This window comes from Euprymna scolopes, chromosome 43, assembly GCF_053919585.1.
Source record: "Euprymna scolopes isolate OS-2025 chromosome 43, ASM5391958v1, whole genome shotgun sequence".
NCBI classification, from domain to species: domain Eukaryota; kingdom Metazoa; phylum Mollusca; class Cephalopoda; order Sepiida; family Sepiolidae; genus Euprymna; species Euprymna scolopes.
Genome location: NC_136524.1, coordinates 47760211 through 47782579, shown reverse-complemented (window position 1 = coordinate 47782579; position 22369 = coordinate 47760211). Strand labels below are relative to the sequence as shown.

Genomic DNA, 22369 nt, shown 5'->3' with positions numbered 1-22369 from the left:
ATCAGAATATGCAACTGAAAATCTCCCAAAGTTTATGGTTTCCAAATAATCTGCAGTAAATGTGCATAAATATGCAGCAATTCCTTAAAAATGCCATGTATCCATAAACAGAAAAGAAGTTGGAGAACTCAAAGTTGAATTGTAATGTGCTTTATGTACAAAAAACTTAAATCTAAACATAAAACCATTTAAAAATGAATATATTGCAATATTTCTTTGGTATTATTGTAGATTAACACCTTCTGTTTAACCCCACTCAATTCCTTCTGACCACCCCTCCAAAATGTGATTCTACCTTTTTAGGAAATTATGTATAAAATGCCATGAAAAACTTTAATCAAAGATAAACAAATTATTTTAGAATTGAATGTAAAATAATTTCCTAATATAGGTCATTCTAGCATTTTAGGGCAGTTAACTGTTTTTTTTTCTATGGGAAAATATGCATGCTTTTTTTTTTTTTTAAGATGATTATGTGTAGTTATAAGAGGGTTTCTATGCAATGAGAATATGGGGAGGGTTGCCATTCAGACTTTGAATTAATTGTAGGGCTAAGGAAAATTGTGTGAACATACTGAAAACTTGACAGAGACAAAGCTAACAAAAACAATATTAGAGGGGGGAGCGGTTAGTTTCACAAAAATTTAATGTAAAATAATTCACCATTTCCTGGCCATTCTAGCATTTTAGGACAGTTAACCAATTTATTATGTGTATTTTTCTTTAAGGAAGGATCTATTTTTTGTTTGTTTGTTTTAGATGCTTGTATGTGGCTTACAGAGGTATTTTGTTGGGGGGGGGCTTGCCACTCGAACTTAGTGTTATTGTTAGGGTTAAAGAGTGTTTTAGGAATATGAACCGTTACTTCATTTTTGTTTTGTTGTCCTAACTGCAAAATGCCGTTTCCATTTCAAATAAATATTTTACAGAAAGTTATATATATATGTGCGTGTGTGTGTGTATTCGACAAGTAAATAAGCAAATGTTATATTTAGTTTTAATTTAATATGAAACTGCGTTGCGAAATTTCAAAGAAAATTCCATAAATTTGTTGATTTCTATTTTCGAGGTTGAAGGTGTTAATTCCATAGGCCGTTTATACTACGCTGGAGCAGGTTGTAAAAATATCTTTCGCTTAATAAGTAGAAAAAAAAAATAACGAAATAAAAAGCTTCCTAATTGTAGTTTGATGTGTTTTCTTTTAAAATTTCAAGAATATTGATATAGATTTTGAGGGTTTGTATTACTATACACATAGATTCGAAAAAGTTGTCAAAAAATAAATATATAACAAATAAATGTTATCAAAAGCAAGTTACTTTTCTACCTAACTGGATAATTTTTTAGTGTTTTTATTTAATGTAACATGTTTATTCAGCTTGAAAACAGTGTTTACCAATGTTTTGGAAAATTTAAAATGGCGCCCGACTCTTGAAACGGTAAGTTTGTGGAAAAGAGTTAAAAATAAAAAGACAAAATACTGCTAGAAACTCGCTCAATATATGTTACCGTGAGATAGGCTGACATATATTCGGTGAGTTTTTAACAGTATTTTGTATAGTTTTTTTTATTTTTAACTCCTTTTCTCAAACTTACCGTGTCAAAGAGAGTCGGGCCGGGCGCCATTTTTAATTTTCCAATACATCGGTAAACACTGTATGTTTTTCGAGTTGAATAAACATGTTACATTAAATAAAAACACTAGAAAATTATCCAGTTAGGTAGAAAAGTAACTTATCTTGCCTTTGATAACATTTATTTGTTATATATTTGTTTTTTGACAACTTTTTCGAATCTATGTATAAACGAGATTTTGATACTTATTTTGATTTTGAAAAAAAAAAAACATTTTTTTTTTTTTTTTTTTTTTTTTTTTTATTATATTTTCACCCCAAACAAGGCACATTGCCACTTTGGTGTAGGGGGCTACTATCAGGGGAAACATCTACTGGGGCACTATGTAGGGATTAGGGCAGCGAGATGTTGGTTCACGTTGCACTTGAACTTATGCATGTCAGTACAGTTGGGGAAGCAGTGACCTGGAATGGAATTCCAAAGTCTAGCAGTTCTGGGGAAGAAACTACTGGAGTAGAACGATCATTTGTGGCTGTTCGCAGTAAAACATTGTTTTAATTCGCTGTTCAAAACTAATTTAAAGAATAAAAGTGCATGCAAGCTATATATCTACAAAAGTTTATTTTGTTTTTTTAACCATGTGTTTAAATTTGACGAGAAATGTGAGAAATTGCAACAGATTCATAATGCCGAATTGGTTGGGATTGTTGTTATACATTCTGAAAACCGAATAGTTCTAAACTAATGTTATTCTGATAACAAAATAGCTCTAATTAAAACATATAAGAACATTTATATTCATATTTTCATGTTTTTCTTAATTCGTTCTTGAATAAAAATTAAAGAACGCGTGTTGTTTACACTGTGCTATGGCGGATTCTACAGGCTGGAGCTGCTGCTGCTTTTAGTAATACTAACTTCATTTGACCAAATTCGAGAAATAGAAACAATTTTTTTTTCGGGTAGGTCCTTTTAAATTATCAATTACCGCGGTCCTACTCAACATAAAATAATACTTTTAATTGATAAAGATAGCAAAAAGATTGATTTACTTACTACTGGGTGTCCGAAGAATTTTTTTTTCAAAATGTTCAATACTCGTCATATTAAAGTCTTATTTTTAACACGACAAAAAAAAGAAATGGTCAAAAATATTTCGGACACTTGACAGTATTAAGATTAACACCTCTACTGATTGGTTCCCAAATTTCATAACAAAATTCTTCATACAATCACGGTACAGACCTTTAGAAAACAGGGAGGGGGGTCATTACAAAACCTTACCGAAAACGCCATTTTATGACGTTCACATTTTTATCACTTTATTTGCTTAAAACTCTTAAAATATATAATGTACATTCATATTCATTAATTCATTTGAAAGTATATTCATTTCCGAACAAAACAGTAGTAATTTGAAGACTTGAAGTGCTTTGGTTTAAAAAATATGGCTATTTTAGTAGAACTACCTTGAAATCTGTGATTATCCAAAGCGTTTTTTCGTCCGTGTGTATTACTACTTATTGCGTAAAAGAAGGGAAGATGACACTTCATAATGGCGTTTCTTTTGATTGTCGTTCAATTTGTGGTTTGTTCAATTTATCAAGTTTTTTTTTGTCTTGCCGATCTCTCTCAAGTGATTGGAAATCATTGTATACGTTACGTCTAATTCAGAAGCAAGTTCTTGAATAGTTGTGCGTGGATTGGCTTTGATTAAGACTCATAACTGATCATAGGCAACATCCGATATCCGACCATTTTCAAGACTCTTGTGGCCACCACAAAATTTCTTAAACCACCATTGTGTTGTGCGTTCAGTAATGGTTCCTAGGCCAAATGCTTCGTTGACATCACAAACTGTTTCAGCAACTTTTCAGCCTAGCTTGAATTGAAATCAGAAAATTGTGAATTTGCTTTTTTTTTCCATTTTGTATTGAATGTTCTGAAAAGACAATTGTTTTAAACGATTGTAATTTAAATGATTAGATAGTGAAAAACACTCTTTAAAGATGATATATAAAGTAAAGGTATTATAACAAAAACCCTTATTGAAAATACACCATTTGAAAACAAAATTAAACATTCTGCAAGAACTTTATCAACCTAATTAAATTCAAACTGAACAATTTACGTTTTATGCAATTTTATTTTGAAAAACAACAAAAAAACCCAAAACCTTTTTTTGCTTTACATTTGAGTATTCTTCAAATGAATTCACAAATTAAAAATCATACCTTGTGTGGTCCCTTTCTAAAGAAGTACTGTTTTTCTTATGATTGAGAGTTCAAATAGTTGACTTTCAAGCATTAATTTTAGTCAGAAATTACAATCTGGCTACCAATTTAAAACAATTTTACTGTTTTTGCTGATTATGTATGAGCATCCTTAAAAAATTTGGAAAAAAAAAACAAAATTTTGGGGTAAAAAAAAGAGGAAGTAATTTCTGGCGGAGTGCATCATCGCAACAGAACAAATATACTCCCCTCCCTGAATTGAACATTGAAAGATAATTTTCTAAGGAAGCAGGGGGGGGGGGCTGGAGGGTGCCATATTGTTTTAAATTTTCCCAAAATTGAAATGCGACAATTCGACTACAGATATTTCGTTTATATTGAATATAATTAATCAAAGTAATAGTATAGTTTCGGATTCAGACAGATACCAAATCTCTATTATGGACTTAATAGTATTGGTTTGGCTTTAAACAGGCAGATACCAAATCTTCATTATGGATTTAATAGTATTGGTTTGGCTTTAAACAGGCAGATACCAAATCTTCATTAGTAACGAACGTAATAGTATAGTTAGACTTTAAACAGGTACCAAATCTCCACTAGTAGTAAAAGTAATAGTATAAGTTTGACCTAAGACAGATATCAAATCTCCATTAAGTAAAAAAAAAAAAAATGTACAAAATTAAATGTCAATTTACAAATATGGCTTCTTTTTTCGCTATTATTTTGATGAATCAGCAATTTTGAATTAATCATATTTAGTCTCTAAATCGTTTAACCTATTACTGTTTTAATTTAATGTTAATTGGACAATTTATTGCAAAAATATACATTAAAAATTTTCACAAAATAAAAAGACTCAAATTGGTTAACAGATTTCATAACTGAAATCTGTTTTTTGTCAAAACTTTTTAATCAGTAAGTGATTATCAATGTTCAACAAAAATATAATATATTGTATGTACCAGTTATGGTATAAAGTTTTCATTAAAAAATTTCACTAAATTTGATCGAGTAGTTTTTTATTTTTTATTTTTTTTTTTAAATTTTACAGAAAAAAATCAAATTTTAATGAGATTGGTCGTATCCTGGCTATCTTGCCTATTTCACTGACGAGGAGGAGGGGGTGCCAAGGGAGATAACTCCAATCATTGTTTGAAGTTTGTCAAAATTTAACGAGATTATTTTGAAACATGTTGAGAAAAAAATAGCTAGATAAACATTTTTAGTTTTTTTTCACTTATTTTACAGTTTCTCTGTCCTTTTTTAAATCCTTTTTTCCTTTTCTTCTTTGTTAATCCCTTTTTCGTTTAAAGGCACCCCCTCCTCAGCTGCAAAATAGGCAAAATGGCCACAGCATGATTGATCTTATTAAAATTTGATTTTCCTCTATACAAAAAGCAAAAAAACTACTTGATCAAATCAAGTGAAATTTTTTTATGAGAACTTAATTCCATAACGACTACGTACAATATAATTTTTTTTTAAAAATGTCTTTATTAAATTAAACAAGTACCGAATTGCCCTCCCCCCATTTATCAGAGCAAGGACCTAAGTTTTCAGTGGCGTCCGTGCGGCCGTTATTCCGGATTATTGCCAGATAACCATCCATTAGTTTTTCCTGAAATTTTGCCACAAATTGTATTTTAGTAAATAGATGTGCACAATAAAAAAAAATTTTTTTGCGAAAATTCTTGTTGCGTCCACAGGAGCTCAAAAGTTGTCAAAAATGCCCAAAATGGCCAAAAATTACACATTTTCCCCCATAACTTTTGACCCATCTATTAAATTTTTCTGAAACTTGGCCAAAATGTGGAGCCCATTGTTCTTAATATAAATCCAATATGAGTGACCCTGGCAAAATTCTGATTCGCGTTCCTGGGGACTTAGTGCTAAAAACGCCTCATTTTGTGGCTCGTTTTTCATATTTCTCAACAAAAACTTCATATATCTGACTATATAGTGGTTTTTCATGGTGGTCAACTCAAATATACATGTGTTAAGTCCTGAATCTGCACCATTATCCATTTACACTGCGATTCGGCATTCCCAGGGACTCAAAAGAGCTCAAAAATGCCCCAAAATGACACTTTTTGCCCTATAGCGTTTGATCCATCAATTAGATTTTCCTGAAACTTTGGCCAAAATGAGGAGGCCATTATTTTTTCTGTATATTTCTTCATTTTTGTAAGCATTTTAGATGCTCTGTTGTTTTTCTACATCTAAATTTTTGGCTAATGTTGAATTTTACTTTATTTTTCTTAGAGAGAAAGAAAGGAACAAACAGAGAGATGATGCATGGAACAAAGTCCAAAATTTAGCCATGACAAATCCAAAGGTAACTTTTTATTTTTTGTCTTTTTACTATGTATGTATATTATTTATAATAATATATTTATATAATAATGTATGTATCTGTATATTATTTATAATAATATATTTATATAATAATGTATGTATCTGTATATTATTTATAATAATATACAGATACATACATTATTATATAAATATATTATTTATGATAATATATTTATATAATAATGTATTATTTATGATAATATATTTATATAATAATGTATTATTTATGATAATATATTTATATAATAATGTATTATTTATGATAATATATTTATATAATAATGTATTATTTATGATAATATATTTATATAATAATGTATTATTTATGATAATATATTTATATAATAATGTATTATTTATGATAATATATTTATATAATAATGTATTATTTATGATAATATATTGATATAATAATGTATTATTTATGATAATATATTGATATAATAATGTATTATTTATGATAATATATTGATATAATAATGTATTATTTATGATAATATATTGATATAATAATGTATTATTTATGATAATATATTGATATAATAATGTATTATTTATGATAATATATTGATATAATAATGTATTATTTATGATAATATATTGATATAATAATGTATTATTTATGATAATATATTGATATAATAATGTATTATTTATGATAATATATTTATATAATAATGTATTATTTATGATAATATATTTATATAATAATGTATTATTTATGATAATATATTTATATAATAATGTATTATTTATGATAATATATTTATATAATAATGTATTATTTATGATAATATATTTATATAATAATGTATTATGATATATTTATATAATAATGTATTATGATAATATATTTATATAATAATGTATTATTTATAATATATTTGTATAATAATGTATTTATCTGTATATTATTTATAATAATAATAAAATAATTATCTGCAGATACATATTTCACCATACTACAGTTCATCAGCATAGTTACCCATGCTAGGATTCAAACCCACAACCACAGAGCCTGCAGTCGGGTTGTGGGTTTGAATTCTGGTATGCTGATAAACTGTAGTACAGCAAAATGTGTGTCTGGGGATCATTATTTTATCTATAAATAAACAACCAATATATATGTATATTTGTATATATTTGTACATATCCCTAAATGTAGGGGCAATAAAAAGAGGAAACTGATGCGTACATAATGGGTGGCAACTCTCCAAGGCTCCAGGGGAGCTAATTAATATCGATAGTTATCCGTAAAAAATAATACCAAAAATATTACAGCACACAAACACACACACACACACACGTGTGTGTGTGTTTGTGTGTGTGTTATGAAATAATTATCCACCATTAAATGTTTTGTCATTTACGACTCTTCAGCATGGCTGTACTTTTCTGAAAAGCTCTTGATGGTGAAACGTCTGCATCCATGGGTGATTATTTTATAATAATATTTAGACTTCCCTAAATAGTGGTTGCAACTATCTAAAAAACGTAACTACCTCATAGCATCCAGATCAATGCTTCACCAAAGATAAGTAGACCATGCTTCTATCACTAGAACAATAACTAATTAGTGTGTGTGTGTATAGATATATATTTGTATATTTTGGTAGCAAGTCATTCAACCAAGTCTGATTGAACACAAGAGTTATTCTTTTTTCCGATCTCTCTAGATATCTTTTCCATTTGCCGAGCGGTCTTTTTAATTTCAGCAGGCATGTTATATAAAATGACATCCAAAAGTTGTTGTTCGGCCATATTCTTAAGCGCTTTCTATCGGTGCATCTGATTATTTGTATTCATCTGCAAAAGATCTAGCTAATTTGCATATTCTTTAAAACATTCATTTTAATTAATTCCCTATTAGTTTTTTTGGTTTTCTTATAAGATAATCATCTTTAGTTAACTATTACGTGTAATTATATTCATGCAGTTATTCTGCATGATTTATACTTGCATAATATTTGCGTAAAAAGGTTATAGTAAATATATTTATGTATGCGTATATATATTTGTTTAAAAAATTTTACCTACCAAACTCCTCTGTCCGTTTTTTGGTTTTCAGACATGATACTATATAAGGTATTCAAACACATGCAAAACTTTATATTTGGGTTTTAACTAGGGAAAATCGGCGCAAAAGTGAAAATTAAAGAAATGGAATTTCCCAGATGAAGGTTGATTAACAGCATTACAAATATGCATGCATAACGTAATAGCTATCGGTTCATGTTTGAATTTTTAGTCTTGCAGCAAACATGTCTTTATAGCTCAGGCATTAACATCAAAGGAAAAAGTAAATCGTAAGCTAAAAACTTTGGTTTTGATTCTTGGTGATGGCGCACGAGTCATTTAAAAAAACTTAAAAAAAACAACTTTTTAAATCATTATATATTGGGTCCAATATAATATAAATACGAAATTTGCATTAATCAAAATATCATATTTAAACAGATTTTACGGCCGAGCAATACGAGCAGCTTGCTAGTATATATATATTTCTGTAGAAATATTCTTTATTCACTTATATTTCTGTTCTTTCGGGCTGTTGGAAAACTGCTTCTGTGATACCAGTATTCAAGAAATCTGGCGAAAGAACTGACCCATTAAATTATCGCCCCCATTAACCTCCTCCCACTTTTCGCCAAAATATTTGAGACCTTAATTAACCATGCTCTAGTCCATCACCTTACAGATGCTAAACTTCTGACTGACAAATAATATGGATTTAGACAAGCCCGTTCCACAGTAGAAATCCTCACTGTAATCTCTAAACATATATATACCATTCACTGGACAAAGCGGGGCAGGGCAGAGTAGTAGCTCTAGATATATCTAAGGCTTTTGACAGGGTATGGCATGAGGGTCTCCTCAGGAAAATTAGATCATACGGTATCACTGGTAGAATACTTAACATAATTAAATCCTTCTTAGATAAGAGAAAAATCCAGGTTGTCCTCGACGATCATACATCTAAACAATATGATATAAATGCGGGAGTGCCTCAGGGGTCTATCCTTGGACCTCTATTGTTCCTAATATTCATAAATGACCTCCCTGACAAAATTGTCTGTGAGATGAGTATATATGCTGATGACACCACATTCTATAACAGGCATGACAGGAAAACAAATGAACACATATCTAAAGAAATGACGAAAAGACTAGAGGATGACCTCCAATCTGTAGTGGAATGGGGACCTAAATGGATGGTCACATTCAATGCTGCCAAGACTAAACTGGTTTCCTTCAATAATTACAAGAAACCTTCTCTACCACCTATAGCAATGGCCAGTGACTCTTTATCTGAGAGTACATCTTTCAAACTGCTTGGCCTAACGTTCACAGGAAACCTGAGTTGGAACAATTACATTGAAAGCATTGGCAGGGCCACTGCGAAGAAGGTAGGCTCTCTCTACCGTGCTAGAAAACTACTAACACCCGAAAGTATCCTGTACCTCTATAAGGCCACCATTCGCCCATGTACAGAGTATTGTTGTCATATTTCGGCTGGTGCATCTGCTACTAGTCTCTTGCTCCTAGACAAGGTTCAAAAGAGAGACGCCAATCTGATAGGCCCTGAACTGGCATCTAAGCTTCAACCTCTGTCCCATCGACGAAATGTTGCATCCCTCTACCTATTCTACAAGTATTTTAATGGTGAATGCTCTGACGAACTGCAGACACTTGTACCCCCATGACGTAGACACCCTCAACAAACCCAACAGGCAGCTAAATCCCACCCCCACACAGTAGAGATCCCTAGATGTAAAATATCTTTCTACTCCAGTTGTTTCTTCCCCAGAACCGCTAGACTCTGGAATTCCATTCCAGATTCCTGCTTCCCCAACTGTACTGACATGCAGAAGTTCAAGTGTAATGTGAACCGACATCTTGCTGCCCAAATCCCAACATAGTACCCCAGTAGTTGTTGCCCCTGATAGTAGCCCCCTACACCAAAGTGGCAATGCACCTTGTTTGGGGTGAAAATGTAATAAAAAATAAATTTTAAAAATATATACCAATCCTTATTTAAGAAGCTCAATGTAATTACGGAGCATATAATAAATAGTGACAAAAGTCTATAATACAAATTTCGTGATGTTGACCATCTTACAATTTATTCCTTTAATTCAGTTTACACTTACAATTCTTGACTTTTTAATCATGTTCAAACACATTTTATTTCTTTTTAGTTGAGTTATTGATTTCTTCTGATGAGTTAAGGGCAAAATAGATTCACTGATTGATATAATGATTGATTGATTTTGTACTATAAAACAGACACTGTCAAGAATTGTAAGTGCCAACTGAATTAAAAGAATAAATTGTAAGATGGTCAGCATCATGAAATTTAGAATATAGACTTTTGTCATTCATTCATTATATATATATATATATATATATATATATATATATATATTATTGATATTTGTGATTGTTGACTTTTTGGGTAGTCTCAAAGTGTTTGATTTATACTTGCATACAGTGCTCAATGCATTCTAAGACAGAGCTTCATAATACTTGAAGATACTAGGTGTATTTTTGACATGTTGTCACATCAGTTTTGTGAACTTCAAATAGCTCAACACACAAATTTGGGATCAGATATGTACCTTTTTTTAATTTTATTTTTTTAATCTATGCTTATTTCAGTGTTTCAATGCACAGGACAACCCAAAGTGAACACAAACGATAGAAACAGTCCTGAATTTGATCCCAAATTCATGTGTTAAGCTATCTATAGATTGCAAGGAGTGTAAAAGTGTGATTATGACCTATTTATAACACTTGATTCTTTTGAGTGCTTATAGAACAAAAAAACTTTGTTCAATTTCATTATATATGTAGCTCTACTTACTTGGTGTTACACAAGAATTTTTTGTTTTCCAAACTTCTAAATTAATTTTTCTTTTTTATTAGTAACTTGTTTGCTTTTAACTAATTAATTGCTTAAAAGAGAAAATAAAAATTTGAATTTTCAACTATATTCCTCAAATTTTAACAAATTATTCGTAACCCAGCTTTAAAAAATCGTAAAAGTATTTGTTTTTAAAAATAACTAAAGAAAAAACAAACTTACAAATTGGTTGACAAAAAATTCTTATTTTTTTTTAGGATTTTAAAATACCGAATTCTTATGGACATGTGGAACTGAGAAATAATAATTAGTTTGATGTAAACCATTGGAGAACGAAGAATTGGTGTAGTCGCCAAGAATTTAAAATAAAATCTAAACATGTTTTTATTTTTTTGCTTTTTTTTTTTTTTAATGGAAATGAAATATATATGATTTAAAAAATGTAAAAGGAAAACCTAAATCCTCAATGTTTTTAGTTGTTTGGCCTTTGAAAAAGCTATTGTAATGTTGAGCAATTAGATTTTCCACCTCCATTTTTTATCATATTGTCGTTTTATTATTCATATATATAATGACACAATTTTTTTATGGAATTAAATTATTTCTGAACTAGAATTTAAAAAATTTTGTTTTATTTTGCACGGTTTCATTTTATTTCAAGTAATGTTGTATTTTTTTTTAAATAATGAAGAAAAAAATTTCAATATATGATTATCAATGTTACACTGACAACAAATAATGCACACATTTGAAGTTGTCTCAATTTTATATATATTTAGTCAGTATCTTTCATGAAGGCTAATCTTTTTCAATAACAATTTTACTTTCTCTCTGAATATTCCATTTGGTATTTCAATCAAATAAATGTATGCAATTTTTGTGGGCTTATTATTCCATATTTTCATGAGTACTTTTACCTGATAATGATTTTATGAATAAAATTGATAAAAATCAGTAAAATATGGAACAAGAAACTCACAAAACTTATATAGACCAATTTTCTAAAGACACCAAATGGAATATTGGGAGGAAGGGCTCCTAAAACTAAAAATTGTTATTAAATAACATTTACACACGCACACACACATTGTGACACAGTCCTAAAATTGGATTATGTATTTAGAATATATATATATATATATATATATATATATATATATATATAAATAAATAAATAGCAGGGTTCGTACAAACTTGAAAAGTCCTTGAATTTTGACTTTTGCCTTAAAAAGCCTTATTTCCATTATTATATTGAAAATTTCTTGAAAAATGTATTCGTTTATGTTTAGTAAAAATTTGTTGAAATATTAAAAATAAAATCGAAATAAATATTAAATTATTTTTTAAATATCAATAAAAATACCATTGAAATATTTTTTAAATATTGAACATAAAATCGAAATACATTATTTCTGAAATTGCATAGTATTGTGTACAAGAGTTACATCCCTTTATCACAGAACTACTTTGAATAGTTAGATGATAAAGATTTAAATCTGTTTTTGTTCTCATTTATAATTTATTTTTGGTGGAGACGTGAAACAGGGTGGGGGGGTAGTGGGAGTAGTAAAAACTCCATCCCTCTCTAAAAAATAAATGCTTTCCTTGCGCAGCCAGTCAGGACCTTCCCCCCCCCCTAAAATGTGGCGAGCTGAGCCAAAAAATGGACAAGACGACAGCCATCTTGGTTAGAAATTTAAAAGCCATAAAGAATTAATATTTAGGATGAAATAAAAAGCATTTAAAACTACTGTAATGAAAAATAAAGACCTTTTAAGATATTAGAAAGGTTTTATTCAACATAAAATTGAGCAGGTACAACAACATGGTCGGTAACGAACGACTAAGCTGGGAAAAGGCGCCAATTTCGTTCTATTTGTAAACATCTGGTGCGCATGCGCACTAGCGCTCTAAACTCACAACACTCTCCACCACATTTTATTTATATTTCGGGTTGCAGGTGATCTTCCTTCCCCTTTTTGTAGCTTCTGGAAGAAATTTGAAAACGCCCTTCTTCGAGTCAGACTGTTGCTGCTGCTCTTCTATTTCTAAACACTTTGTTTTGTCGACTGAAGAGAAAGACTCTCCATTTGGTGAGGTATTATTCTTTGGGGTTTCCTGTTGATCAATCAACTCTGGTTCGCGGATGTTTGATGGAGTAGTAGAATCTGGTAATGTACCATGATCAGGGGAGACAGGAGATTCCAAGTTTGTAGAGGAGGGGTCAGTGACAGGAGTGGGGGCTAGGTCTTCTGTTGAGACTGTTGACTGACGGCCGTCAGGGAAATGAATTCTGGCAAAGTTGGGAGTTGCAGATATTATATCTACTGGTTCCACTAGGGGATCTGACTTGTGTTGGCAGACAAACTTCCTAAGGAGGGCCGGTCCTCCTTGCAGCCACTCGGGTAAGGTATATCCGGTGCCCGACCTTCTGGAAAAGTTAAACATTCTCTCGTGTGGGGTTGAGTTAGTTGCTGTACAAAGTAGCGATCGAATAGAGTGCAAAGCTATGTCGAGTACTTCATGCCAGTGACGTTCGTCCAATTGCCTGGTTTTGAGTGCAAGTTTGATCGTTTTCCAGATTGTGCCATTTACTCTCTCGCATTGTCCATTGCCGATTGGATGGTATGAGTGGGTATCACAACTCCATGTTGCCAGAGAAACTCTTTTAGTTCACATGAAATAAACTGATTTCCTCGATCACTATGGATGGAATCTGGGCAGCCAAAAAAGGTAAATAAATTCTGGAGACAATTTATAACAGTTTTTGTTGATATTTCCTGACATGGATAGACAAAAGGATAGCGTGAATATTCATCTACAATCACGAGTAGGTATTTGAGATTATTCGTAGATGGTTTCGGTCCCATGAAATCTATTGAAAGACGTTCAAAGGGGGATCGGGAATGGATTAATTGACCTGATGGAGGTTTGAAGAACCTTGGTTTTAGTTCAGCACATATTTGACATTCAGCGCATGTGCGCTTAACATCTTCCATGGAGAATGGTAGATTCTTCTGCCTCACAAAGTGATAGTCTCGCTACTCCAGGATGACGAAGTGCTGCGTGCAGGTCCTTTAGTGATAATGAGCGCGAAGCAGAGCATGATCGAGAAAGGGTATCTGCAGAGTTATTAAAAGAACCTGGTCTATATACTATCTCATAAGAATAGTTTGAAAGTTCAAGTCTCCACCGAAACAGCTTATCGTTTTTAATACGATTTGGTGTCTGCGTGTTGAACATAAATGATGCAGCCTGTTGGTCAGTAATAATGGTAAAGTGTCGACCGAGTAAGAGGTCACGCCATTTACGCACAGATTCTACAATGGCTGCCGATTCACGTTCCACTGCTGAATGTCGACGCTCTGACTGCGTTAGGGTTCTGGAAAAATATGCTACTGGACGTCCATTCTGGGAAAGGCAGGCTGCTAATGCTGTCGCAGATGCATCAGTTTCTATCGTAAAAGGAACTTCATCCTCAATGGCTGCAACCGAAGCCTTGCAAATTTCATCTTTCATGGCTTGAAATTGATTTTTGAGTTTCTCAGTGATAGGAAAGGACGTAATGTTTAATAAAGGTGAAATCCGATCTGAGAAATTCTCTATCCATGGTGAATAGTATGAGAAGAGACCTAGAGCCCGCCAGAGTGACTTACTGCAGTTCGGAATCGGTAATTCTTTTAGTGGTGTAAGTCTGTCTGGATCAGGACTGATTGTTCCATTTTCCAATAAGTGCCCTAGAAACTTTAGTTTGGTTATACCATATTCACATTTTACAGGGTTTAGTTGCAAGTTAAGACGGTTGATAACCTTTCTAAAAGCTTCCATATTTTCGTTTAATTCTTTATTAGTTTTTCCTCCGATGACAATGTCATCAATGTAGGCAAATGTACCTTGGAGTTCATGTTCTTGAATCAGATTATGCATAATACGTTGAAACACAGCTACTGAGTTCGTTAACCCAGTTGCTACGGCATGATCTAGGATAATTTCAAAACTTTCAAGTAATTTCTGCCTAATAGTTGAGGAAGTGAGACCTGTGATAAATGCGTCACGTATCGCTAGCTCCGCATGTTGAGAAGCAGTAACATCTTCAAATTTACAATCCTTAGAAAGATTCTTTAGTTTTAGGAGAAACTGATCAATAGATTCACCTTGATTTTGTTTCCTAGTGGCGAGAAGGTGACGAGCAAACACAGAATTTACCGGTTTTACATAGGTTGCTTGAAGGATGCTAATAGCCCTCTCGAATGTTGAAAAGTGAGATATAAGAGAATAGACCTGCGGTGAGATGAAATTAATCAGAATACTTAACTTATTCGGAGGATTTTGAGGATGAGCGACTGTGAGAGAGTCGATGCAGTTGATGAGGGTACGATACCAATGATTCCATTCGTCAGCGGTTGTATCTGACGATCCTTCGAATTTACCAGGTCTCAGTATAGCATCCATTGTTGCTGTTAATTTTTAATTTTATGTTGAATAAATTGTAATGAAAAATAAAGACCTTTTAAGATATTAGAAAGGTTTTATTCAACATAAAATTGAGCAGGTACAACAACATGGTCGGTAACGAACGACTAAGCTGGGAAAAGGCGCCAATTTCGTTCTATTTGTAAACATCTGGTGCGCATGCGCACTAGCGCTCTAAACTCACAACAACTACTTAAAAATATTTTTAAAAAATGATGCGTTTAGTTTGCAAAGTAGCTTTTATTGGCTTTGGTAACATTTATTTGTTGTATATTTTTACTACTTTTTTCAAATTGCTGTGGATTGTAAAACAAGCACCAAATTTTGTTTTGAAAACTTGTTTTGTCTGGAGAAGGCTTTGAAAACTTTGAAAATGGACAGTGAAAATCTGTACAAATCCTGAATAAAGGAAAATGTTAATTCAATTTTACTGAGTGGAGAATGGGTCATATTTTTCATTATTCACGTCACTTGCAAATCAAAACAAAATAAATATGACACATTCTCTGCTGTCACAATATATATATATATATATATATATATATATATATATATATATATATATATATATATAGTGATTTAAAGTTTAAGGGTTTTTTGAAGCATGAAAGCAATGTTACTTTTTGTATTAAATATTTTTATTTTTTTTTAATATTTCCAGTGGACCTCTGCTCTTAGTCACAAAAAAAATATCGAAATAAATATTATTGATACTTTTTTGTGACCAAGAGCAGAGCTCCGCTTGAAATATAAAAAATAACAATAAAAATATTAAATACAAAAGTAACATCGTTTCCATGCTTCAAAAACCCTCATAACCTTGAAATCACTATCCTAGAAGCATACATGGACTTTTAATATTATATATATATATATATATATATATATATATATATATATATTAAGTAATGTGATTTATAATTTAAAAGTTTTAAAATTTTTAAAATTTAAAAATCAAAATTTAATTAAATTAAAAATCAGTTTCATAAGAAGGAACAACAACAAAGTCAATTGACTTTGTTGTTGTTCCTTCTTATGAAACTGATTTTTAATTTAATTAAATTTTGATTTTTAAATTTTAAAAATTTTAAAACTTTTAAATTATAAATCACATTACTTAATATTGAATTAGCTCTAGGACATTTAACTATCGAGCTTATTATATATCTAAATTACAACAAGCATTTCCTGTATTTTAATTAAACTAGTAATTTCACTATTACATTAAAATACACTTAGCTCTTTAGACTATTATTCTAATCTCCTTTAAATTATATATATATATATATATATATATATATATATATATATATATATATATATATATATATATATAACTTTAAACATTCCAAAATCACAGGCTTATTCACTTAATTCACAATCATATTGTTTTATTGCTCGGTCTTACACATGTTTCATTGGATATCATGAATGCACCAAACAAATCATCAGAGGCTTACATTATTTCAGCATATAATCTCAGTTAGCCAGAATAACATTTATTATTTTATCTTAAATCATTTTTTATTGACAGACAATTGTTTCCGCCTCTTTCAAAGATATCATTTTTATCACAAATATTAATGAAGAGGCTTCATTATTGTATAATTTCCCACAAATCACCAGCTGAAAAATCAAAAACATATCCAATATTCATGAATTTGTACAAGAATTTTCATCAATATTTGTGATATTTTGAGCATCATAAAAATGTGTATTTTTTTTTTTTTAGAAGGGCAGAGACAATTATATGTCAAAATGTTTTGCAATGAAATATAAAATGTTTCTCTGAATAAGTAGGTTTACATGATGTTAAATTTGGAGCTATAGCTGCATTGTATATTATTGAATTACTGTATAAACCTTTGTTATACACCTTTATATATATATATATATAAAGTATTGGGACTATTAATCAGAATCCTGAATCAGAAAAATTAGAATTTTAAGGAGGTATTGGTATCAGAAAAATTGGTCTATTTTCTGATGCCAAAAACATTTTTTTTTTTATTTGATTTTCTTTAAAAAATAAAATCTTCCACTGCTGGTAGTAATAATAAAATAATCAATATTTATTGATTTTTAAACTACCAGTAAAACTACCCCACATGTTTTTATTTTTGAGAAATATATGCACATGTTTTTACAGTAATTGGGAAACATTAACAACTTTACAATAAAATATTTAGAGGTTTATAAAGAATTGGAATCAGGAATTTAGTATGGAATCGGGGAAAATATTGGAATTGTCCCATCACTAATACATAGATGCATATATATTTAATGTGTTTGTGTGTGTAATATATATATATATAGTGCTGGTCTTATCTTAGAAACAGACTAAAAATCAATGTTTTTATTTTAAACTACAAAATGTTGAGCGTTAAAATGAGGCTCAATTATTCAAGTTAGTAAAGATAATAAATAAAAAATTTAGAACATGCAACCATTAAAATCTTTTTCAAGTAAAATTAACTTAAATGAATGGACAAAACTTTAGAAACAAAATTATTCACAAATATTTTTTTACTCTAGTAACGTGTAGTTCCAAATTCTGTCTCATGCTAAAAACAAAACTTAATTAGTAAACAGACTTTACCATACACGGAATATTGCTTTAGTAAGATCATTAATGGAATTGCATTGCTTGCCATTTTCATAAACCCTTCTAATGAGGTATCCCCACAAATTTTCAAGAATATTCAAGGCTGACGTCTTCATCCATTAAAAAAATCCATTTGAAGTGCTATCATTATGGATCGGTGCTTTGTTTTGCTGAAATAATCCAGTTCTTACCACATAATCGTCTTCCTCGATTCCTAAGTGATGCATATCTTAACATGTTTACATAATCAAATGCATTCAGTCTGCCTTTAACAATTTGCAATTTCATATTACCAACCCCACATCACTCCTCCTCCTTCACTAGCTCTGGTAGAAAAAGACTCTGAAGACATTTTTGAATCCTGCCAGTAAAATTGAAGGCCATCTAAACCATTAAGATTTAATTTTTTTTTCATTTGAGGACAAAACATTGTTCCATTCATGGTCTCACATTTCATACTTTTTTGCAAAGTGAGACCTGGCTTCGTTTTGTCTTTTGGACAACTTATTATTATTTGGTTTCTGTTTCCTCTTATTTTTAAAATTTTTAATCCACTGCAATAAAAAATCTAATTGTTTTAGTTGAAACTGCATTCATGGTCCTACATTTAGTATTTTTTTACAAATTTTTTTTTTTTTAATATATTGATATTCAAAAATCTTCTAATTGTTTGAGTTGAAACTGCAGTTATTTTCAGCTACTTTTTTTTACTGGATATGCCTTTGTTTGATTTCACAGTCTGAAAAATCCTTCTACCCATTACTAGGCTAATACTTTTTGGACGATTTCCCAGATTTTTTCTTGCTAATCATTTGGGCTGTTCAAAAACGTGTGCACCTCCTTAACAGACCTTCCAATTTTGTCTGCTATTGCACAAATTGTTAACTAAATTGTCTGCTATTGCACAAATTGTTAACTAAATTGTCTACTATTGCACAAATTGTTAACTAAAAAAAAAAAAAAAAAAAAAAAAAAAACCCCAAAGAAACTCAATTTCTGTTAATTTCTTGCCTTTACCCATTTTGAAAACTGGGTTTTGCTGGTTTTTATGACAACATATTTTGAAAAGCTTGTAAAGCATTCTTCAGTTTTTGTCAACAAAAGTTTTGGCCAAATTTTAATGACTGCATTATATATTCTCTTAATAGACACAACATTATTTGCATAAGATAAATTCTTAAGATTTGCACAAATAATTTTAAAAGATTTGGAGTTTAGTGTGTTTCTAAAATTATGTCCAGTACAGTGTGTTGTACATCCAGATAAGTTTACATCATACAGGATAAAATCCTATTACTCCATACTGTATCTATACAAAAGTGCTCAATAATAATAAATAGAGCTGTTTATATAAAACATTTTATTTAACCAAACCTTATTTGGTTATACATTTGCAGATAATTTTTCAGTTACTGGACTCTTCTCAAATAAGCAGAATTCATTAGAAACTGAACATGTGACTAATTAAATAATAAAAATAAATAAATATTCAAACTCTCGAGTTGCCTCTGGTCCTTGATAAGTGGTGATGCCTATGTAAAAAAAAAAAAAAAAAAAGCTATTAATATTTCAATAAAAAAAGTTTCTTTTCCTCTACAGAGTGTGTACAGACTTGAAAAGTCATTGAATTTTTATTTTTGCCTTGAAAAGGCTTTATTTCTATTATTACTTTGAAAAATCCTTGAAAATATTTAAAAACTGTATTGAAAAGGCCTTATTGTGGATACAAGAGTTATATCCCTTTAACACAAAACTATCTAATGTTTTCCATATAATAACATTACACTAGGGGGAAACAATAACATTTAATCGCTCTTGGTTGGCCAAATATAAATGTGTCAGGGAATGTAAATATGCTTGTTGATGGGCATATTGTGTATGTAAAAAGACATTTGTTTTGAACAAAATGAGTTAAAATGCCTTGAAGTCCTCGTACCCCCTTGACGAAAATACCTCCAACAAACTCGACAAGCAGTGAAGTCCCACTCCTACACAGTTGAGATCCCTAGATGTAAGAAAGCCTTTTACTCTAATAGCTTCTGCAGGACTTTGGAATTCTCTTCCAGTTTCCTGCTTCCCCAACTGTACTGACATGCAGAAGTTCAAATGTAATGTAAACAGACATCTTGCTACTAAGCTCCCTGCATAGTACCCCTGCAACTTAGGTCCCTGATGGTAGCCCTTACATCAAAGTGGCAATATGCCGTGTTTTGGGTGAAAGTGTAATATAAAAAATAAATATATATATTAAATATTTAAAAATACTTAAAAACAGCCAAAACTGATGTAGTTAGATTACATTTATTTATTGTACATTTGATTTTTTTAAAAACATTTTTTCAAATTGCTGTGGATTATGAAACAAGCTTAAAGTTTTGCTTTTGTCTGGAGTATGCCTTGAGAAACTTTTGAAAAGTTCTTAAAAATGAACATTGAAAATCTGTACGAACCCTGCTCTATTAAAATTCCTACTTTTTCTTTTTAGATATTAAAAAATTTTGCAAGTTGGTCTCTACATGAAACCATGAGCAACCCATGCAGACACATACCAACACAATTGCAGCTCATATCATCAACATGCACAAACATATACAGATACGTCCAGAATTATGTCTGTGTTTGTTTATGTATGTTTGTGCACATAGTTGATAAGGATTGTGTTTGTGTGCGTGTGTGTGTGTGTGTGCCTACTTGGGTCGTTTCCTGGCTTAAAAAATGAGGGCTGTTTATGAAACACAAGATTTGACCAATTTCTTATAGAAACAGAAAAGAAAATTAAGAAAAAAAAAAAAATATATATATATATATATATATATATATATATATATACACAGGGTGTCTCAGAAGTTGCACTCCATATACTGATCTTCGTGGAGTGGCTACTCCGCTCACCAGATCTGTCCCCCTTAACATTTTTGTCTTCGGGAACATCTCAAATGTGTACTAGAATTGTCCATCTGTTGAGCTAATGAACAAGAAAATAGATATTATATTTATTTTTATAAAAACCTAGATGATGTGCGACTTTTGAGACATCCTGTGTGTATATATATATATATATATATAAAATACAGATTTAGAATCTCTGAAAAGAAATTTTAAGAAAGTTGAAAAAGTAATAACAATTTTATTTTTTTAATTTTGATGTTTTATGCAGTTTGAGTTAATATCTTTTTGAAGTGACCGTGCATTCAGTTCTTGATACATTCTGCTAACTTTATTTTTATGGCCATTGAGAACAGTTCGGTTGAGAAGGTTTAGCTAATTGGCATGTTTTTAATTACTGAGCTACTGACAGCAGGCCAGATGTAGGTGAATATGTAATCTATTATAAAAACGACAGTGTGTGTATATTTGTAGGTCCAGCTAAAAGTAAAAAACTACTAAACAATGGCCCCACGAATTTGGTATATTTTTGCTTAGCATTGCCCTGGATGAATAATATCTAACATTTGTAATCTATGAGGGTTGTTCTAAAAGTAAACCCTCATATATATATATATATATATATATATATATATATATATATATATATATATATATATATATATATATATTACCTCAAAAAGTTGAACAACGAAACAGGGGTGGTACCATTAAAAATAGCAACCGTCCAGAATTTATTTTTCTACATAGTCATCACCATTCTCAATACACTTTTGCCAAGAATTCAACAATGCATCTCTGCTTCTGACACATGTCCATGACAGGTTGCTTCCTTAGAGTTTCACACTGTCAATATCTGCAAGAGAGAGATGAAACTTTCAGATCTTGAGTGCTTAAGTTCAGCCATCATAGCAATCCAGTTTACAGACTCCGCTTATACATTTGGTTGGAATAAAATAAAATATAGGAGACATTACTTTTGAAATTCTCTATGTATTATATAAGGGGCAGTTTTTCAGTGTTACATATTAATTTGGAAATAAAATACTAACTTATTACTTTAGGGATATATTATATAAAGGAGAGTTGTATTCATGTGTGTGTCTAGGTAGAGAGGAATGGGCTTGGAAGAGAAAGATAGAGATACAGATAAAGAGAGATGTTTTAATAGAAATTTACTTTTTCTAGGTAGCCCTACTAGTGTTTATATAACCACTATTAGCATCAAAGAGTGTGCAATTAATTTTTCAGAGAACTTTGCATTATCACTAATGGTAATTAAAATTACTTATTACAGTGCTAAAGTCATGAAGGGTTGGAGGATAATCATCTATGGACACTCTTTCTCTATATCATAGTTCCTCAGTGTGGCTA

The 22369-nt window shown here is 30.7% G+C and overlaps 1 protein-coding gene across 5 annotated transcripts in view; it reads left to right on the top strand.

Annotated features, from left to right (window-relative positions):
* Nucleotides 1–22369, top strand: part of LOC145268323 (serine/threonine-protein phosphatase 2A 56 kDa regulatory subunit delta isoform-like) — a 243045-nt gene that overhangs the window by 177413 nt on the left and 43263 nt on the right. For 4 of the 5 annotated variants that reach the window (XM_080123811.1, XM_080123810.1, XM_080123812.1 and 1 more), the window contains one exon: nt 6075–6147. In XM_080123811.1, coding sequence (XP_079979937.1) covers nt 6075–6147 — 73 coding nt within the window. Of the gene's footprint in view, nt 1–6074; nt 6148–11288; nt 11419–22369 lie in introns of those variants that run through there. The other variant, XM_080123814.1, reaches the window with a different exon arrangement.